The 18529-nt window shown below is 47.1% G+C and overlaps 4 protein-coding genes across 5 annotated transcripts; all 4 read left to right on the forward strand.

Moving 5' to 3' along the window:
* Positions 1–24: 24 nt before the first annotated feature.
* LOC136188616 (uncharacterized) lies at positions 25–1700 on the forward strand. Its single transcript, XM_065976367.1, has 6 exons — positions 25–234; positions 308–617; positions 678–835; positions 889–955; positions 1010–1386; positions 1440–1700. The coding sequence occupies exons 1-6, from the start codon at positions 55–57 to the stop codon at positions 1617–1619; spliced, it is 1272 nt and encodes a 423-aa protein (XP_065832439.1). The 5' UTR covers positions 25–54; the 3' UTR covers positions 1620–1700.
* Positions 1701–1869: 169 nt separating this feature from the next.
* On the forward strand, positions 1870–10796 carry LOC136188614 (deleted in malignant brain tumors 1 protein-like). Of its 2 annotated transcripts, XM_065976365.1 has the most exons (4): positions 1870–2072; positions 2127–2157; positions 2215–2327; positions 2377–10796. In XM_065976365.1, exon 4 carries the CDS (start codon positions 2489–2491, stop codon positions 10634–10636), a length of 8148 nt encoding a protein of 2715 aa, XP_065832437.1. In that variant the 5' UTR covers positions 1870–2072; positions 2127–2157; positions 2215–2327; positions 2377–2488; the 3' UTR covers positions 10637–10796. The 2 variants fall into 2 exon arrangements, with proteins under 2 accessions (XP_065832437.1, XP_065832436.1); XM_065976364.1 differs by having other exon boundaries at positions 1870–2169.
* A 309-nt stretch (positions 10797–11105) lies between these two features.
* LOC136188726 (zinc finger FYVE domain-containing protein 21-like) lies at positions 11106–12283 on the forward strand. The gene is made up of 8 exons (XM_065976499.1): positions 11106–11231; positions 11284–11340; positions 11402–11493; positions 11547–11623; positions 11673–11739; positions 11791–11894; positions 11944–12095; positions 12146–12283. The coding sequence occupies exons 1-8, from the start codon at positions 11124–11126 to the stop codon at positions 12170–12172; spliced, it is 684 nt and encodes a 227-aa protein (XP_065832571.1). The 5' UTR covers positions 11106–11123; the 3' UTR covers positions 12173–12283.
* A 285-nt stretch (positions 12284–12568) lies between these two features.
* On the forward strand, positions 12569–18517 carry LOC136188837 (uncharacterized). The gene is made up of 23 exons (XM_065976629.1): positions 12569–14033; positions 14090–14128; positions 14190–14243; positions 14293–14843; positions 14891–15140; positions 15195–15245; positions 15318–15627; positions 15679–15767; positions 15820–15935; positions 16010–16079; positions 16137–16191; positions 16251–16406; positions 16462–16675; positions 16729–16892; positions 16944–17067; positions 17118–17277; positions 17332–17409; positions 17463–17528; positions 17577–17688; positions 17741–17934; positions 17985–18056; positions 18104–18173; positions 18230–18517. Coding segments are annotated over exons 1-16 (2322 nt in total). The 5' UTR covers positions 12569–14032; the 3' UTR covers positions 17196–17277; positions 17332–17409; positions 17463–17528; positions 17577–17688; positions 17741–17934; positions 17985–18056; positions 18104–18173; positions 18230–18517.
* The last annotated feature ends 12 nt before the right edge of the window (positions 18518–18529 follow it).

Here is an 18529-nt window from a genome sequence, read left to right on the forward strand (position 1 = left end):
CCCACGGCGAATTCTTTGAATTTCTTTCGTCGACACGCATGCCCCGAAAAACAAATGGCGTCCGTCTTTGTTCTTCTCGTCTTCTCGACGGTCCTATTCTCTCCGATACGAGAATCGGCGGCGGCGTCCGAGTCTGACAGCTACGGGATCGTCACCTACAACGTTCGATTCCTGCGACACGCGAGCGAAAACGAGACCGAGTACGCACGTCGACAACGCGCCGTCGTTGAAACGGTAATTTGACGTGACGTCGTTCTAGATCGACAAAATTGTTACTTTTTCCCAAATAATCTCCTTCTTCGAACAGTTGACCCAAGCGGAAGCGGACGTTCTTTGTCTGCAGGAGGTGTGGGTTCCGGACGACATCGACGACATCGTTCAGAAAACGCGCGACGCGTTTCCGTATCACCACCGGATAACTGTCCCTGGCCCAGATCCGACTCGCGTGCCCTGCGAGCCGGGTCCCGCGTCCGAGTTTTCGACGTGCGCCGCGACTAGGTGCTCATCAGCGACAACTGATGAAGAGCTATTAGCCTGCGCTTACCTTTTGTGCAACGCTGAGATTAACAACATAGGACAAGAATGCGTACTCTGTCTTCTGCTGAACAGTCATTTGGGTACCGCGTTTTTCTCTTGCAACGCAACGCAGTCTGATCGTTGGTTTTTCTGCCCTGCAGGTTTAACTGTTAGTCTCGGTTTCTGTCTTCAGCCAGGTAGGTATTCGCCGACCCATGGGCTCCTAATGCTCAGCAAACGACGTCTGAGCGACAAGAAAGAGTTTAGTTTCAGTGCCAACGAAACGTTGCTGCTGACTCGCGGATACATTTCTGCAATGGTTAGCAGCTAGCTCTCTCTATATCTACAGCCTAACTCATCAAATATTATTAGATTGAAGACGTTGGTCACGTATTTTGCACTCATCTCACGACTCGCTTGGCTGGCAGTCCAGTTTACTGTAAGTAGTTAAATGAATTGTGTTACACCTTGCCTGTACTGTCTTCTCGTGCAGTTGGATCTTCACAGTTTTCCAATTACACCCAGGAGCAATTGCATCAAGTGAATCTGCTGCTGACTGCCGCAGATTCGGCTGCTAAAGCGAGCGCCTACGGGGTTGTCGTCGCAGGAGACATGAATCACGGACCCGAGATTGGAGATCGCATACAGGGCGACAATGTCGACGTCTACAATGTAGTCCTTCGTCGTGGATACGCCGATCCGTACGTGGCTAATATGTCGGAAGCTCGGTGCACGCTTTGTCGAGCGAATCCACTCGCTTTGGCATCCATTGAGGCGTTTGATGGATCGCCCAATGGAACGCACGAGGGAAATATCCTTGATCATGTGTACGTGCCTTCTAATGATGTGTCTCGTGTGGTTGGCGCACAGGTGGGTATGTGTAGGTGAAAGAAAGATTTTCTGTTTTTCAATATTTCTTTTAGCGAATTTGGGATGAGCCCGTTGTTTTTGAGGGCCACTCGCTCTACTTGTCTGATCACTATGGCGTTCAGTTACAGTACGTTCCTCCCGTTGTTGACGTCAACGACGCCATCGACGAGTGGCGGAGCAGTTTCAGCGAATGGAAGCAGAAATTTGGCGAATGGCAAGAGGACGAATGTTGAATGTCATTGTTGTTGATTGATGTTGTAGAAAGTGCCTTGTATGGGTTCATTGTTAATAGGAGAATGACTTATTTTGTTGAATAGGGTCGACATTCGATATTCCAGACAAGTGGAAGCAGGAGTTGATGGTAAGGCTAAAAAGGAAGGCCATGCTTTGAAGGAGACTTCACTATACAAATTCTTTTCCCAGCGTTGAAAGCACTCACTACGTACACGCAGTGCTCACAGCAATTTATTTTTTAGGACTTCGTCAAACAAATGTGTGTGGAGGGGGAAATTTTTCATTTTTTGCTCAAACACTCCTTCGATCAAAGGATCAAATGGATACAAGTAGGTGCCGTATCACCATAGATAATAATAGCTAGCTGTAGCTAGTTGTGTTCAACCGACCGACGCCCGGATAATCAAACGCCTGCTCGCCGCTTTCGAAGGCTTAGAACAATCGCTATACGAGTAGCTGTTGGCGTTATTTGAATTTGGGCTCTAGTGAGACATCTGTCCTTCCAGGTAACTGAAGAAACAGGCCTCAGGCAATAAGGTCGACAATAAGGTTGCAAGACGAGATAGAGAGCTAAAGCTCTTACTTTGAATCTAGTTTATCACACTTAAGCTGACCGATAGCGTTTAACAGTTGCTGGCAAATGCACCTGATCCAATTCGTCAGTCAAAGATCTAGCGCAGCCACATAGATAGCATCTCAATTGTTTTGTATGCCTCTGAAGTCTTAAGCTTAATCTTAATCTTAATCTGATTATAGCCTTTACATTGAGCAAAAAATATGTTTGGCCGGACGTCTGAGCTAATTATATCTGAGAGCAGAGAGAACAATAAACAGTTGCAAAAGAGTTTTGTCAGATGAAGCATCAAACATGAACGTTGCGGAGAAAAAACAAAGGGAAAAGCGTCGTCGCTTTCATTTAAGCGAGTTGCTGGGACTTGCGTTTGTGCTCGTTTGTGCTCTTGTTTCAGTTTGCTGTGTTATCGCTGTACTAGACACAAGACGTCGTGAAGAGACGATTTTGTCTAGAATGAATGACTTGGAAGAGTTGGTTCAGGTACGATTGAAATCATCTCAAAGTGTTGTTCCTACTATTCGGCGAGAAGCACGATCCGCTACAAACGTCTCTACTGACCTTATCGACATGGTCATGCAAACGCTGCGTGAACGTTGCCAGTTTGCAGACTTCTGTGGGCGCAAGGGAGAACGGGGTCTCCCGGGTTCTCGTGGTGCTAAAGGAGAACCTGGGGTAAAAGGCGAACGCGGAAGTAAAGGCGACAGTGGCGAGATAAGTCCGACTGTGTCTGCGATTAGACTGGTGGGCGGTGTAGATGAATGGGAAGGCCGCGTAGAAGTGTACCACAACGGCATTTGGGGCACCGTTTGCGATAACCATTGGGATATAAATGACGCGACCGTGGCGTGTCGTCAGTTGAATAGAGGATACAATGGGGCGGCCTCTGTCAAACGGGGGGCTTATTTTGGCCGTGGTTCAGGCAGAATTTGGATGGACAACGTGCAGTGTATCGGCACGGAGAGTAGCCTCGTTGACTGTCCTTTTCGCGGTTGGGGTAGCCACCAGTGCAATCATGATCAAGATGCTGGCGTTAAGTGCATAGGAGATATCCGATTGGCTGATGGCCTGAGGCCAGGGGAGGGGCGAGTTGAAGTGCTTCACAACGGAACTTGGGGTACCGTGTGCAATAATAGCAGTTGGAATTTTCCCGACGGTAACGTTGCTTGTCGGCAGTTGGGGTACTTCGGAGCTAAGTCTCTACTGCAGATTGATCACAATCAGGAACGAAATACTCGGATATGGATGGACAGTCTTGGTTGTACAGGAGACGAAGACCATCTGACTGAATGCACCTTTTCAGGCTGGAGTGCAGTCAATCAGAGCTGCACTAATGCTAAAGATGCTGGACTGTCCTGTATTTCAGATATTCGGCTAACAGGAGGTTCTAAGCGAGAAGAAGGTCGCGTTGAAGTATTGTTTAACGGCACTTGGGGTACAGTCTGCGATGACGGCTGGGACTTCAATGACGCCCACGTTGCCTGTCAACAGCTTGGTTACGTGAGAGCAAAAGAATACAACATAGGTTCCTATTTTGGTCGAGGTGACACGGACCGAGTGTGGATGTCTGGTCTCAACTGTTCAGGAAAAGAAAAGAGTTTGGACAGATGCCGCTTTCTTGGCTGGGGGATGCAGAACTGTACGCACAATGCAGGAGTAGTATGTGTTGCCAATATCAGACTAGTGGGCGGCGCCTTACCCGAAGAAGGCAGAGTTGAAGTTCGATACATGGGCGTTTGGGGAACTGTGTGCGATGATGACTGGGATCTAAACGACGCTCACGTTGCTTGCCGAGAACTGGGGTATGTTCGAGCTCGCGCTTATGAAAAGAGATCGCTTTTTGGGCGCAGTTCTGGAATGATATGGATGAGTGGCGTGTCTTGTACTGGGTCAGAAGCTCGTCTTAGCGATTGTACTTTCAACGGCTGGAAAATACACAATTGTAACCAAAGCAACAATGCTGGTGTTCGCTGCGTGGCTGACATACGACTATCCGGAGGAACCGTTAGCAGTGGTCGTGTTGAGGTGCTTTATGACGGCACGTGGAACGGTGTCTGTGATCACGAATGGGATTTGAATAGCGCTCACGTTGCTTGTCGTCAACTGGGATACTACAGAGCTAAGGACTACAAACTTGGTACATTCTATGGCGGACGAACGACAGCAGCGTGGATGAGCGGTCTACAATGCAGAGGAAACGAGACTTCACTCAGCAACTGCGCCTTTAGTGGATGGAGAATGTACAGCTGTGGCAGTGCGGGGGTTATCTGCAGCGCAAATTTCAGACTCGTCGGGGCCAAGATGCCGTATGAAGGCAGAGTTGAAATTCTTTACAATGGAATTTGGGGGACTATCTGCGATAACGACTGGGGACTAACGGATGCCCATGTTGTCTGTCGAGAGTTGGGTTATTACAAAGCGAAGCACTACGCTATAGCGGCCTATTTTGGTTCCGGCTCTGGCCCAGTGTGGCTTGATGAAGTCGGCTGTTTAGGAAGTGAAAATAGTCTTCGTTCGTGCCCCTTTGCGGAATGGGGTTTACGCGATTGCAGTCACAGAAAAGATGCTGGAGTCGTCTGTGCAAAACCTCTGATGAGATTAGTTGGTCCTCTTGCTCCTAGAATTGGCCGTGTTGAAGTACTCTATCGCAATACGTGGGGCACTGTGTGCGATGACTTATGGGACCTCAAAGATGCAAATGTCTTATGCCGAGAACTAGGTTTTCCTAGAGCCACGGAAATCTATACCAATGCTCATTTTGGAAGCGGGTCGGTGACGTGGATGGATGACGTGCAGTGCAAAGGCTTTGAAACGAATCTTACTGATTGCAAATTTCGAGGATGGGGAGTAGAAAACTGCAGTCCGAGCGAAGATGCTGGTGTAGCGTGTGCAAGGCGAGTACGACTTGTTGGGGGCTCTTCTTCCAACGAAGGACGTGTGGAAGTGTACTACAAAGGTGTGTGGGGCACAGTGTGCGACAACGGCTGGGATAGGACTGATGGTCACATTCTATGCAGAGAACTTGGATTTCCAACGGTTACTGCTGTGAAAAACGGTTCTTATTTTGGAGAAGGAACTGGCCCGACGTGGATGAGTTCTGTTTCTTGCGCCGGTTATGAGTCTAATCTCACTGATTGCCGATTTCCCGGCTGGGGAGTGGAAAACTGTAGTCATCGCAGAGATGCTGGTGTAGTGTGCTCTACAGTTAGACTTGCTAATGGTTCTTCATTAAATGAGGGCCGCGTTGAAGTTTATCACCGAGGAGATTGGGGAACAGTGTGTGATAACAACTGGAATTTTACTAATGCCCACGTTGTATGCAAAGAACTTGGTTTTCCCACAGCCTCTGCTGTAAAACGCGGTGCTTTTTTCGGAAGTGGAACTGGCCGTATATGGATGGATAACGTGAGTTGCCGTGGCCATGAATCTAACATTACTCACTGCAATTTTTGGAGTTGGGGAGTTAGTTCTTGTAGTCACGCTAACGACGTTGGCGTTGTTTGTACAACGGTAAGGCTGTTAGGTAATGGCCCACCACATAGCGGTCGCGTAGAAGTGTATCATAAAGGCCGGTGGGGAACAGTGTGCGATATCGGCTGGAATTGGGCTGATGGTCATGTCGTCTGCAGAGAACTCGGCTTTAATACTGTCGCCGGGATTAGAACCAAATCACACTATGGACAGGGCTCTGGCCCAATATGGATGAGTAATGTAGCGTGTGAAGGCGATGAGAAGAATTTGACCGACTGTAGGTCGCTTGGCTGGGCTGTGGGCAATTGCAACCATAGTCAAGATGCTGGAGTTCTTTGTGCTCGATATCGGCTTGTTGGTGGCTCATCACTTAACGAAGGTCGTGTTGAAGTGTATCATAAGGGAACGTGGGGATCTATTTGTAACGACCACTGGGATTTTACCGATGCACACGTGTTGTGCAGGGAGATGGGCTTTCCAACCGCGTCTGCACTTAGCTACTATGGACAGGGCTCTGGGCGAGTGTGGATGAGTGGCATTGCATGCGAAGGCGACGAACAGAACCTCACTGACTGCTTTTTTCATTGGGGCTCAGGAAACTGCAGCGGCCACTATCGACGAGATGCGGGTGTTGTCTGTACGACGCTTCGACTTTCTGGAGGCTCTACATTAAGTGAAGGACGAGTTGAATTGTACTACAACGGAACATGGGGAACTGTGTGTGACGATGCCTGGGATTTCAGCGATGCTCATGTTGTATGCCGAGAACTGGGTTTTCCGACGGCCACAACGGCAAAGAGCGGTGCTTACTTCGGCGCGGGATCTGGACCAATATGGATGGACAACGCTACTTGCCTACGTAGTGAAGCAAATCTTACTCGATGCAGTTTTGCAGGCTGGGGTGTTAACAATTGTGGTCATCATGAAGATGCAGGCGTAATCTGTGCTACGCTCCGGCTAGCTGACGGGTCAGCTTCTAACGAAGGTCGTGTGGAAATATACTACAACGGGACATGGGGAACAGTCTGCGACGATCTTTGGGATTTTAGTGATTCTCACGTGGTATGCACGGAGCTTGGCTTCCCAACCGCTTCAGCAGTGAGAGCTTCTGCTTACTTTGGGGCGGGATCTGGGCCAATATGGAAAGACGACATAGCGTGCACAGGTAGAGAAAGAAACCTTTCCGACTGTCCCTTCCGCGGCTGGGAAAAACATAACTGTAGTCATGGTGAAGATGCTGGAGTGACTTGCACAACACTAAGACTTCGTGGTGGCTCCTCAGCAAATCAGGGGCGCGTTGAAGTGTATCATGCCGGAAGGTGGGGAACAGTGTGCGACAATGACTGGGACTTTAATGAAGCACACGTGGTATGCAGAGAATTAGGTTTTCCCACAGCAACCGCTGCGAAGAGTAATGCGTATTTTGGACAAGGTTCTGGTCCTATTTGGATGGACCGAGTCGGTTGCACAAGAAACGAACGAAATCTTACTCTTTGCAGATTTCGCGGATGGGGCATCCATTCGTGCAGTCACGCAGAAGATGCCGGAGTTGTTTGCTCTACTGCCAGACTCGTTGCTGGTTCATCTACGAATGAGGGCCGTGTTGAGATTTATCGTGACGGAATTTGGGGAACAGTGTGTGACAACGGTTGGGATTGGATCGACGCAGATGTTGTATGCAGAGAACTGGGATATGCTACGGCTGTTACAGTCAGACAGAACGCTTACTTTGGACAGGGCTCTGGACAAATATGGATGTCTAACGTAGCTTGTAGAGGAAGCGAAGCAAATGTTACGTTGTGCAGTTCGTCGGGTTGGGGAGTTCACCGTTGCAGTCACAGTGAAGATGCTGGCGTGACGTGTTCGAGTGTTAGACTGGTCGGTGGATCTTCTCCAAGCGAAGGACGCGTTGAAGTGTATCACAACGGCACTTGGGGAACAGTGTGCAATGATTACTGGGATATTACTGAAGGACACGTGGTTTGCAGAGAGCTCGGTTACTCAAAGGCTAAGACGGTCATTACCTCATTCGGTCAAGGTAGTGGAACGATATGGATGGATAACGTGGGTTGCAATGGCAATGAAGCAACTTTAGCGTTGTGTTCTTCTAATGGATGGGGAGCACACAATTGTGGCCATAGTAAAGATGCGGGAGTCATTTGCTCTACATTAGTCAGACTTGTGGGCGGTTCGGGACCGCACGAAGGCCGTGTAGAAGTTCGTCACAGAGGAACGTGGGGAACCGTGTGCGATGACAGTTGGTCAATTACTGATGCAAGCGTGCTTTGTAAAGAATTGGGGTTTCCTTCTGCCGTCGTTGCAAGATCGAGTGCTTACTTTGGTCAAGGTTCTGGATATATATGGATGGACGACGTCGCTTGCAATGGTTTGGAATCAAACATGACTCTGTGCCATTTCAATGGATGGGGAGTCGAAAGCTGTGGGCATCATGAAGACGCAGGTGTCACGTGCAGTCGAAAAACTAGACTCGTCGGTGGTTCCCATCCGAGTGAAGGTCGAGTCGAGGTCTACTATCGCGGAGCGTGGGGAACAGTGTGTGATAACGGATGGGATTGGACTGACGCAGATGTTGTATGCAAGGAACTAGGATATCCCTCTGCCGCAGCAGTCAGGCATAGCGCCTATTTCGGGCAAGGCTCTGGACAAATATGGATGTCGAATGTAGCTTGTGGGGGGAGCGAAGCAAATTTTACATTGTGCAGTTCGTCGGGTTGGGGGGTTCACAGCTGCAGTCACAGTGAAGATGCTGGTGTAACGTGTTCAAGCGTTAGACTTGTTGGTGGGTTTGCTTCCAGCGAAGGACGCGTTGAAGTATATCATAACGGTATTTGGGGAACAGTGTGCGATGATAACTGGGATATTACTGACGGACATGTGGTTTGCAAAGAACTTGGTTACTCTCAGGCTAAGGCAGTCAGTACGTCATTCGGTCAAGGTAGTGGAACGATATGGATGGATGACGTGAATTGCCATGGTCGCGAAGCTTCTCTGGCACTGTGTTCTTTTGGCGGATGGGGATCGCACAACTGTGGTCACGGTGAAGATGCAGGGGTCGTTTGCTCTACGTCTGTCAGACTTGCGGGCGGTTCGGGACCCCATGAAGGCCGTGTTGAAGTTCACCACAGAGGAACGTGGGGAACGGTGTGCGATGATGGTTGGACAATCACTGACGCACGCGTGCTATGCAAAGAACTGGGATTTCCTTCAGCCATCGCAGCTAGATCAAGTGCCTACTTTGGCCAAGGTTTTGGATATATATGGATGGACGACGTCGCTTGCAGTGGTTCAGAATCAAACGTTTCGCTTTGCTCTTTTAGTGGATGGGGAGTCGAAAATTGTAATCATAATGAAGACGCGGGCGTTACATGCAGTCGAAGGACTAGACTCGTTAGTGGTTCTCATCCGAGTGAAGGTCGCGTCGAGGTCTACTATCGCGGAACGTGGGGAACAGTGTGTGACAACGGTTGGGATTGGAATGACGCAGATGTCGTATGCAAGGAACTAGGATATCCCTCAGCCGCAGCAGTCAGACATAGCGCTTACTTTGGACAGGGTTCTGGGCAAATCTGGATGTCTAACGTAGCTTGTGGAGGAAGCGAAGCGAATGTTACGTTGTGCAGTTCGTCGGGTTGGGGAGTTCACAGTTGCAGTCACAGTGAAGACGCTGGCGTGACGTGTTCGAGCGTTAGACTGGTCGGTGGATCTTCTCCAAGCGAAGGACGCGTTGAAGTGTATTACAACGGCACTTGGGGAACAGTGTGCAATGATTACTGGGATATTACTGAAGGACACGTGGTTTGCAGAGAGCTCGGTTACTCAAAGGCTAAGACGGTCATTACCTCATTCGGTCAAGGTAGTGGTAGTGGAGGTAGTGGTAGTGGAGGCAGTGGTAGTGGAACGATATGGATGGATAACGTGGGTTGCAATGGCAATGAAGCAACTTTAGCGTTGTGTTCTTCTAATGGATGGGGATTACCCGGGTGTGGTTTCAATAGTGAAGATGCGAGAGTAATTTGCTCCACATTAGTCAGACTTGTGGGCGGTTCAGGACCGCACGAAGGCCGTGTTGAAGTTCATCACAGAGGAACGTGGGGAACGGTGTGTGATGATGGTTGGACAATCACTGACGCACGCGTGCTATGCAAAGAGTTGGGATTTCCATCTGCCGTCGTTGCAAGATCAAATGCCTACTTTGGTCAAGGTTCTGGATTTATATGGATGGACGACGTCGCCTGCGGTGGTTCCGAATTGAGCATGACGCTTTGTCGCTTCAGCGGATGGGGAGTCGAAAACTGTGGTCATAGTGAAGATGCTGGTGTTTCTTGCAAACGAAGGATCAGGCTTTCAGGTGGCACTCGATCAAGTCACGGTCGAGTTGAAGTTTATTACGGAGGACGTTGGGGAACAGTTTGCGATGATCTGTGGGATGAAGATGATGCTCGAGTTGCTTGCAGAAGCCTTGGCTATAATGACGTTGTTGCAGCCAGAAGCAGTGCATTTTACGGACAGGGATCTAATCCAATTTGGATGGACAACGTTGCATGCAATGGCTATGAGTCTAGCCTGCTAACCTGCACTTTTGCTGGTTGGGGCACAAACGATTGCAGTCACAGCGAAGACGCTGGGGTAGACTGTAGAGCAGTTATTAGGCTTGTCGGTGGCTCAGGATCTCACCAAGGTCGAGTGGAAGTATATAACGCTGGAACTTGGGGAACAATATGTGATGATCATTGGGATTTACAAGATGCTCGGGTTGTTTGCCGATACTTGGGATTTACAGGAGCAACAAAATCCAAAAGCAGTGCTTTCTTTGGTCAGGGATCGGGAACGATTTGGATGGACGACGTTGCCTGCACTGGTACCGAAAGTCAGCTTACTGATTGTAGTTTTCAGGGATGGGGAGCTCACAATTGTGGCCACACTGAAGACGCTGGAGTCATTTGTTCTCGCTGACGTAAATGACATGATTTCTTGGGCCAGGTAGATTTTCTGAATGTTTCTGTCTATCTTTGCGTAGACTAGGTTTTCTGCATCGGCTGGAATTTTAGAAGTTTCTTCCTGTGTTTTGTCCATGTGCAGCAGCAGTCTATTAGAGCAAATCCACTCGCTTTGCCATTCATTTTCTTTGAGTACATATTTCTTTTTAGCGAATTTGGAATAAGTCCGTTGTTTTCAGGGCCACTCGCTCTACTCGTCTGATCATGATGTCGTAGACTTATGTGCGGGTTATCGTTAGTAGGTTAGAATGGCTGTGCTGAATAGGATTTGTATGCGTGGGAAAAGGCCCTACTGTATTTCCGGACAAGTGGAAGTAGGAGTTTATGGTAGAAGAGAGGCCATGCTTTGAAGGACTCCTCTAAAAATTTGTAGAGGGCGGGGGGAGGGGGAGAGGGCGGGTCTCTATTTCGCGCGTGCGCGCGACGCAGGCTGTCTACACAGGATGGCAAAACGACTCGTTCAGAGCAAAGGCGGACTAAAGATGGTTCCTATGGACGGAAAAGGATCTATATTCGATATTCCGGAGCCCAAATGGAAGCACGACTCGACGGTAAGGAAGGCAAACGCAATTGCTGCTTCTCAACACAACGATGCACCGATAGACTCCCATGTGCAGCAATCCAAGCTGCGGTACACAGTTCGACTTCTTTCATCGTCGAGTAAGATCTACCGTAGCCGCAGCGATAGCGCTTCTAACGTTGTTTTCGGGGGGCTCCCCAGCACCACTGCAGAATTTGCGGAAAAGTCTACTGCGACTCGTGCAGCGACTACAGACAGCCCGTTCTCCGCATGGGATTGGTGGATTCCGTCAGGTATCGAGGCTCTCGCGAGGAGCGGAAGATGTCGATGGCGCTTTGGCCTTTAGGCTGTGCAAGACGTGTGAGGGCAAGGCCAAAAAAGGAAATCACTTTGTTTCGCACGAGCTGAAGAGTCTTGTGAAAGGTGCACTAGGGCACTTGAATTATGCTCTTTATCTCGATTCTTTGTTTAGGCGCTCATTTTTCCTTGTCCGAAGTGGAGGGCTTGACTTTTCGGTGTCATCTTTCTGATGATCACAGGCAAAGAGTGCACTGCGTTGTGGAGTCTGACACATTGACTTTTGATTTCAGGGAAATCATGTTTGATGGGGGCACCGACTCTACGCGAGATCCTATCATGCTACGTAAAATTGTTGAGGTGAAGAATGCTGACTCGAAAGAGGCTAGCCCAGACGGTAAAGTCATGAGTCGTGCTTTTGCTTAGATGTAAATGATTTCTGTTAGAAAAAGGATCGCCGCAACCTGGCTCTGAAATCAACGGATTAATTCTGTTTTATCGCGACGAGGGAAAAGAACGATCAATAGAAATAGGATTGAAGCATGTTTCTGAGGACGAACTAAAAGTCAGTCAAAATTGGCTGCTCTTTCTCAAAAAGGTAAATCCAAGGAGCTCGTCGTAAGAACGGCTTTCAAGGCAAGGTTTTAGGCGTTGAAGACGTTACACGAGAAATGAAGTCTCAAAAAATAGATACATAGTTTTGTAATGATTTGTACGCCAGTGACTGCCTTCTCTGATGTTCCTTCACCAGTAGAGCAAATGAATAGCTAGCATTCCAGTTGCGCAGTTGAGTCTAAGAAAAGCTTTACGGTTTAGTACAGCTCCATACTGGAAGTACTACTGTGACTAGCTCACTAACTTTCCTGGTTGGGCCAGTCTCCAATACTGTATATAGTTTCAAGTCAAGTCAGTCAGCCAGCCAAAAGAATGATTTTCTTCATTTGAGGTCACGCCTTTGTCACGCCTTTGTCACGCCTTTGGGTCACGCACTCGTGACGCCAGTTTCCATTTATAGTCACAGACCGTTGATGACCGAGTCCAGTCCTAAAAAGGTAGCCGTTCTCTGGAGCGACTACGGTGCCGAAGAAGAGTTGCATTCGACAAAGAAGATCCTCGAAACCCAGATCAAGCGGTTTGCCACTGTCGTCGATCCGCTAAACAGGCTCGCTACGACTCCCCAGGAATGGGGCAGGCCGATCCTGCCGAAGATAGAAGAAAGCGACGTCGTACTCTTCATCTATTCGCCCGATCTTGCTCGAAACGATGTCGAGCAAGATCTGGAGTCAAACGATCAGTCCGAATCACCGGCGCTTCAGTTTCTCAACACTGCTATTCTGTGTGGCCGAAGGATCGTCTTTCTTCTCTATAAAACTACCGAGTTTCAGCTCCGAACTCGAGTATCGTTGGGTTATTACGATCCCCCTACCACGTTGAATCAGGAAACAGTCCATTTGATAGCCAGAGCAGTAAAGAAGTTGGTCTCGTGCCCTAACGGCAAGCTGAGTTTGCCTTTCCAGGCACAGTCTCGATATGAACTTTATAGAGAAGCGTTAAGGCAATCACAGCCGTGCTACCAGCGATGTTTGCACGATAGCAGATGCTCTGCTATTTTCACTGACATGTGTCTAATGTATATTGGAACTCTAAAGCGAGTTCTGTCTGACGCTTGCATCAGAGCCTATTCGGACGGCAAAACCACTTTTTTCTATGATGATCACAAGGAAGCCATCAATCTGTTCAAGTCGGAATTGAAATTTGTGAAACTGTATGAGTTTCTACGTGAAGACGAAGGACGTCTTCAGCGATCAAACATGGGTGCTGACTGTTTAGAGCTGTTCAAGCGCGTTGACGGAATTGATGATTCTACACCGATTAGGAAATATTTAGCGGTGGTTGAAGATGTTTGGAAGTTGCTAAGGGTCGTCAGGAATTTGGAGTTTGATAAGAAGACATATTCTAGTATTTCTGCAGATGATCAGCTGAGCAGAACGTTGCTACAAGAAAGCAACCGTGACTGCAGTGCAACAGTTGACGTTTTGTTGATGAAGCTTAGGCAAGCGCTGCTCCCTGCTTTTGGCGAAGAAAAGCCAGCCGAAGTTTCGCTTGAGGATTTGATAGGAAGGGCAACTGACGAAACCAATTGTCTATCGTTGAATCTGACGCCTTTTCTTCGACTCTGCATGCTACGCAACGTTGTTTTCAACATGAGAGAGAGGCAACATCAAGAGGAAAATTTACGAAAAGCTGTTTCTGTTTCCGGGTCAGTTTGGTGGGGAAAGTTCACGATGTTGTTTCGTTACTGCGACATTGGTGAGCTTTTCTTGTGTCTTCAAGATGTTAGGTCAAGGTGACCTGTTGACGTAACAGTAAATTGATGTGCACGTGAGTTCTAGCGTGGGAGAAAAAAGATTCTCACGACTCGCGAGAGGTCATCGCGAGCTGACCACACACGCATGCACACATAGCGCTTGGTACTGCCTTATTCTGCTCTGATACGCGTGGTCTTGGAAGCTGCGTGAACTACCTAAAATCTGAAGTAAAGCGTCTAGTGAGCGTCTATTCAACATTCTGTATTCATAGTGTGTCGTTTAGTGGACGTTTCCGTTGGTGATGACGACTCCAAGTTGAAAAGTTTGTTATGGGAAGAGGCTGTGCGCTTGTTACCTTAATTTAAATCCGTTCTTCCTGGCAGGGCTACTAGTCAGAGAATGCAGTTCGAATTTTTGCGAAGGAACGGTCGTTGGAGGTTTGCCAACTTGATGAATCCTACGCGTTTTTGAAGGTTTCGATTGCAGATATTGTCGTGCTCTACTCTGCCGACTCGGAGAAATGTGCCAAACTTGAAAAACTCTTGTCGTTGTTGAAAGGATTGACACCGAAAGGACGTCAGTCGGCCGCGCTTCCTCTGCCCCTCACCGGGCTTCCTCCTGACAGGAGTCTCTCGCTGACCTTTAAACACTGCATTGTGTTCGGGACACGAAAGCTATTCTCCAATCACGCGTCGGTGGCATTTATCGACAAGCTGTGCGAATGTGTCTGGAAACAGACTGCAGGCATGCCGTCTCGGGTTCTGCCGATCTATGCGAATCATGAAGTCAGCTTGACAATGCTGTGGCGCCTTTTACCTCGCCTAGCGTGCCGAGTGCCGCTGAAGTGGGATTCCGACTCGGATTCTTTCTCGGACATCCTAAGCGGCTTTCTTCAAAGAACCGCGGCGACGTTAGATGTAACCAGATTTACATGCTGTCAATTTGCGGCGGAGGATCTTTCCGGATTCGAATGGATTTGGGAAGATTCGCTCGAAACAGTACCGATGGACAGTTCGTGGAATCTCAATATGATAGAGGTGAATAACAATGTTTCCTTGACTCTGATCTACAAGCATTTTTGTAGGATGCTGCTCAAAACAGAGCCTACTATGTAGCTGACGCGTCTAAAAGGAGCGTGGTCGGCTGCAGAGTGCTATCTATAGATCGCGTGCCGCTAACCAATGACCTCGGGTGCCTTGCGATACTGAGAGAGTTTAATGATTCGTTCTCCTTCGAAATTCAAAGACCAACTCAACTTCGTCAGATCATAGACGACATCTATGGTCAGATAGCGCACTTTCGGAAAAGAGTCCATGACATTCGTCGTCCAAAAAGTAGGGGTAGTTAGAGAGAAGAATTTCGTTTTAATCGCAATGTGATTCTAATAGCTCTTCAAGAGGAAATGAAAAATTTATTAGATGCTGTTAATCGCGTAGAGGGTAAGTACACAGTACTGTTTACACAGTATGAGCCTTCTCACTTCGTAATTGGTGCCGCTATTTTTATGACAGGCAAGTGGATTGCTCCAATCGATCTTCCAAGGCTTCTCACTTTAGCATCTATTGTTGGAATTGACGCAAAGGACTATAAAATTATACACAGATTCTCAATTGAGTATCCTGGTCTGTTTTGGAAGCCATTCTGTGACGAATTTCGCTATGAGGGCAAAGAGCGCTACGCAATAGAGAAAAGGTTTGAAAAGAATCCAACAAATGGACAGGTCGACGTCGCTTTTATGCCGGGAACGAAACTAAACGTCTGTGAAAACATGCTTGACTTGAATATTGACAAGGGCCTTGGAGAGAAATTGGCTCTTCGCTTGTATGTTGCATTTGTGGAACAAAGTGTCTACTAACATAGATTTTTTGATAGCTGTCTGAATGACAAGGGAAAAGAAGACTACACTTTTAATGATCTTAGAGAACGCGTGTGCCAGTGTGCCGCCTATCTGAGCGATCAAGGTACAGCGAGAATTTTCTTTCAGTGCTGCTTTTGCGTAAGCCAGCGTGTTAGGTATCCAGTATGGCACCGAGAAAAAAGACACAGTTTTGCTTTATCTTCCTAAATGCTCTGAGCGAGTCATTTATTTGCTTGCCTGCTTTCGAATAGGCGTTCCTGTAGGAATTTTGGTCAGTATGCGTTGAACGAAAGTGAAGGAATGTGTCTGATCTCCTGTTTTTTTTGTGTTTCTTCATTACTTTAGCATCCTCGCACTTCCTCAAATCTACTTACAGACAAAGTTGAACACTCGGGGTGCACCGTTATTGTGACAGGTTACTTTGCACTCGTACCGTGCATTTTCTGCATATGTCTAATGAAAAGAAACCTAGGTGACGATGTAGAATGTGACATTACGAAGCATCTTCCGGAAAGCCACAAAACTAAGTAAACTAATTAATTAAATAAAAGACGCGCTTTAGCAAGCTGTCTGGCATGCAATGTAGGCTCAAAATTAAGATAATACTTCTTGGATGTCTGAAAAAACATCGAACTGTTGCATCGTGCTTCTGCGACAAATCCAGAAAAGTTGAAACATCGCTTACCGATATGGCTCCCGCTAAATTTGAAGCTGAAAGACCTCTTTTCTACTTATTTACCAGGTTTGCTGAGTGACATCACTCTTTTCTCAGTAAGCAATCTGTTTTATTTTCGAAGTGGAACGATAGAAACGAGCAAAACTGTTGAGCACGCTGCTTTTGGCTACATGGTTTACACGGCTGTGACCTATCGCTTCATCTTGGATTTTGGCATTACATTTGATGACGGAGTCATCAACGACGTGTCATTCTGTACGACAGATCTCGCATGGATTGACGGAATGACTGCAGGGGTGTGCGGACCCTTGCTTTGTGGAGGAACAGCCGTTATGGTGCGCTATACTATAAACCACAGATGTACACAATATAAGTTGACTTCGTTTAGTACGAAGGATCACTCGAGTCGTGTCCTGAGAATACGAGCTTAAGGATGGATGCGATAATGAGAATTATTAATGAATGCAAAGTAACTCACTTTTGCACTGTACCTGCCAGAATAGTGGACTTGAAGAGCTGTGCTAGCGAAGGATTTTTTACAACAAATACCAGGTGCACGCGGACACTTGATTGTTTTTTGCTCATGCATAGTTGCTGTTGCAGTTTGGCTGTTGTAACTGTAACGTCAGCTGCTTCTCCTTTTACAAGAGATCTTCCCGAAGATGCGTTTGAATTTTTGAAGAGTCACAACCTGAGATTCACAAACACTTGGTGGCAAACTGAAATGGTAAAGACAGCAAAAGGCTTCCTTTGTTCCTTACTTCTTGAATGTTGTAGGGGTCGTTCATGATGGGTTGCCCTGCAAAAATCACCATAGACATGGAAAAATCTCAATACTTAAAGAGGTTTCTATAATAACGTTTTACGAATAGCGTGCACTTAAGCCATTGTTTTTCTTTGCATCATTTTATTGGGGGATATTATTTCTTCCAGAGACGTAAGCTTTACAGTCTTTCAAGTTTATAGACGTTATAATGCCTTTTTAATTAAGCTGTTGCCATTTTACGGGATTTCCGTAGATGTAAAGGAAGCGTCTGAAGAAGATGCGAAGAAAGTGTCTGAAGAAGAGGTGACAGTTCAATTATTTCCCAGTTTTTTTCTGTTTTCAAGACAAATTGGCAGGTTGCTTCTAGCGCCATAGCTTCTTGCAGAAAAGAGTCGAGAAAGGCAAGAAAGAAAGGAGAGCTGGTGAGATCAATGACTCATGCGTGTAAATAATTTAATGCATGACTTCAGTACATTACTCAACCGTGGCCATCGTGCGTTCGTCGTTTCTTGGGTGATAAAACAAGTCAATTTTCAAAAAAATTTGATGAACAGAATTCCTTGGCATTTAAATCAGGAGATCGTGAGAGCACTACGTTCATGAGCAAAACAACGGTGAAATGGTTTTTGTGTAGGGGTAGAGGAGTTTGAAGATAACGTTTTGTCATATCGCGTTATATCGAGAATGAACGAATTTCTACGTCAATTGGAGGAGATACTAACTCGTGCTCGTGGACAAAAACCATATATTTTAAAAAATGTTAGGAAGGCAGCCGTGGTAAGAGTAAGAACTGGAGACAAACCAAAAGTTCTCAAGGGGGCAGCTATGGTAAAGTTTGCTACTGATTTTGTTTTTCTCCTGCATTTCACTTTTAAAAGATCTCCAAGTGCCATGTTCAAACCGACTGCCTTTTCAGATTCGCTGTGCTTCTCGTATTTGAAGTGGCAGAGGTACTTGACCAAATGTCATCACAGTCTGTTGTATGCTACAACTGTAGGAACGTTGGGAGCGTTGGGAGCGTTGGGATAGTTCTTCCGAGAAAGATGTTGACGAAATTAATGAGTATTGTAAGACCACCGTATGCTTACATACCGTAATTGCATAAATGAAATGTTGTTTACAGTGCGATCAAAAGTTTTTTATCCTCAACTTCCAGAGCACCTCGTGGCGTTTGTAGCCGAAGTGGACAGTTTGGACGCAAAGGACAGAGAAAGTCTTGGACGTGACGTGCCAAGGAAATTTAGGAATAAGCGTATCAAAAGAGGCCTACAATCTGTAACGCTAAACGGAGGTCGTGCATATATGAGGGCGTAGTGAACTCTCAAAATGAAGCACGTGTATGACGCAGTTTTGCAATGTTTTGGATGCCAAGGAGCAAACAAATAAATATAGGTTATTGTCTTTCTCCCTCCGGGGTCGCATC

The sequence above is a fragment of the Oscarella lobularis genome, chromosome 7, assembly GCF_947507565.1.
Source record: "Oscarella lobularis chromosome 7, ooOscLobu1.1, whole genome shotgun sequence".
Classification (NCBI taxonomy): Eukaryota; Metazoa; Porifera; class Homoscleromorpha; order Homosclerophorida; family Oscarellidae; genus Oscarella; species Oscarella lobularis.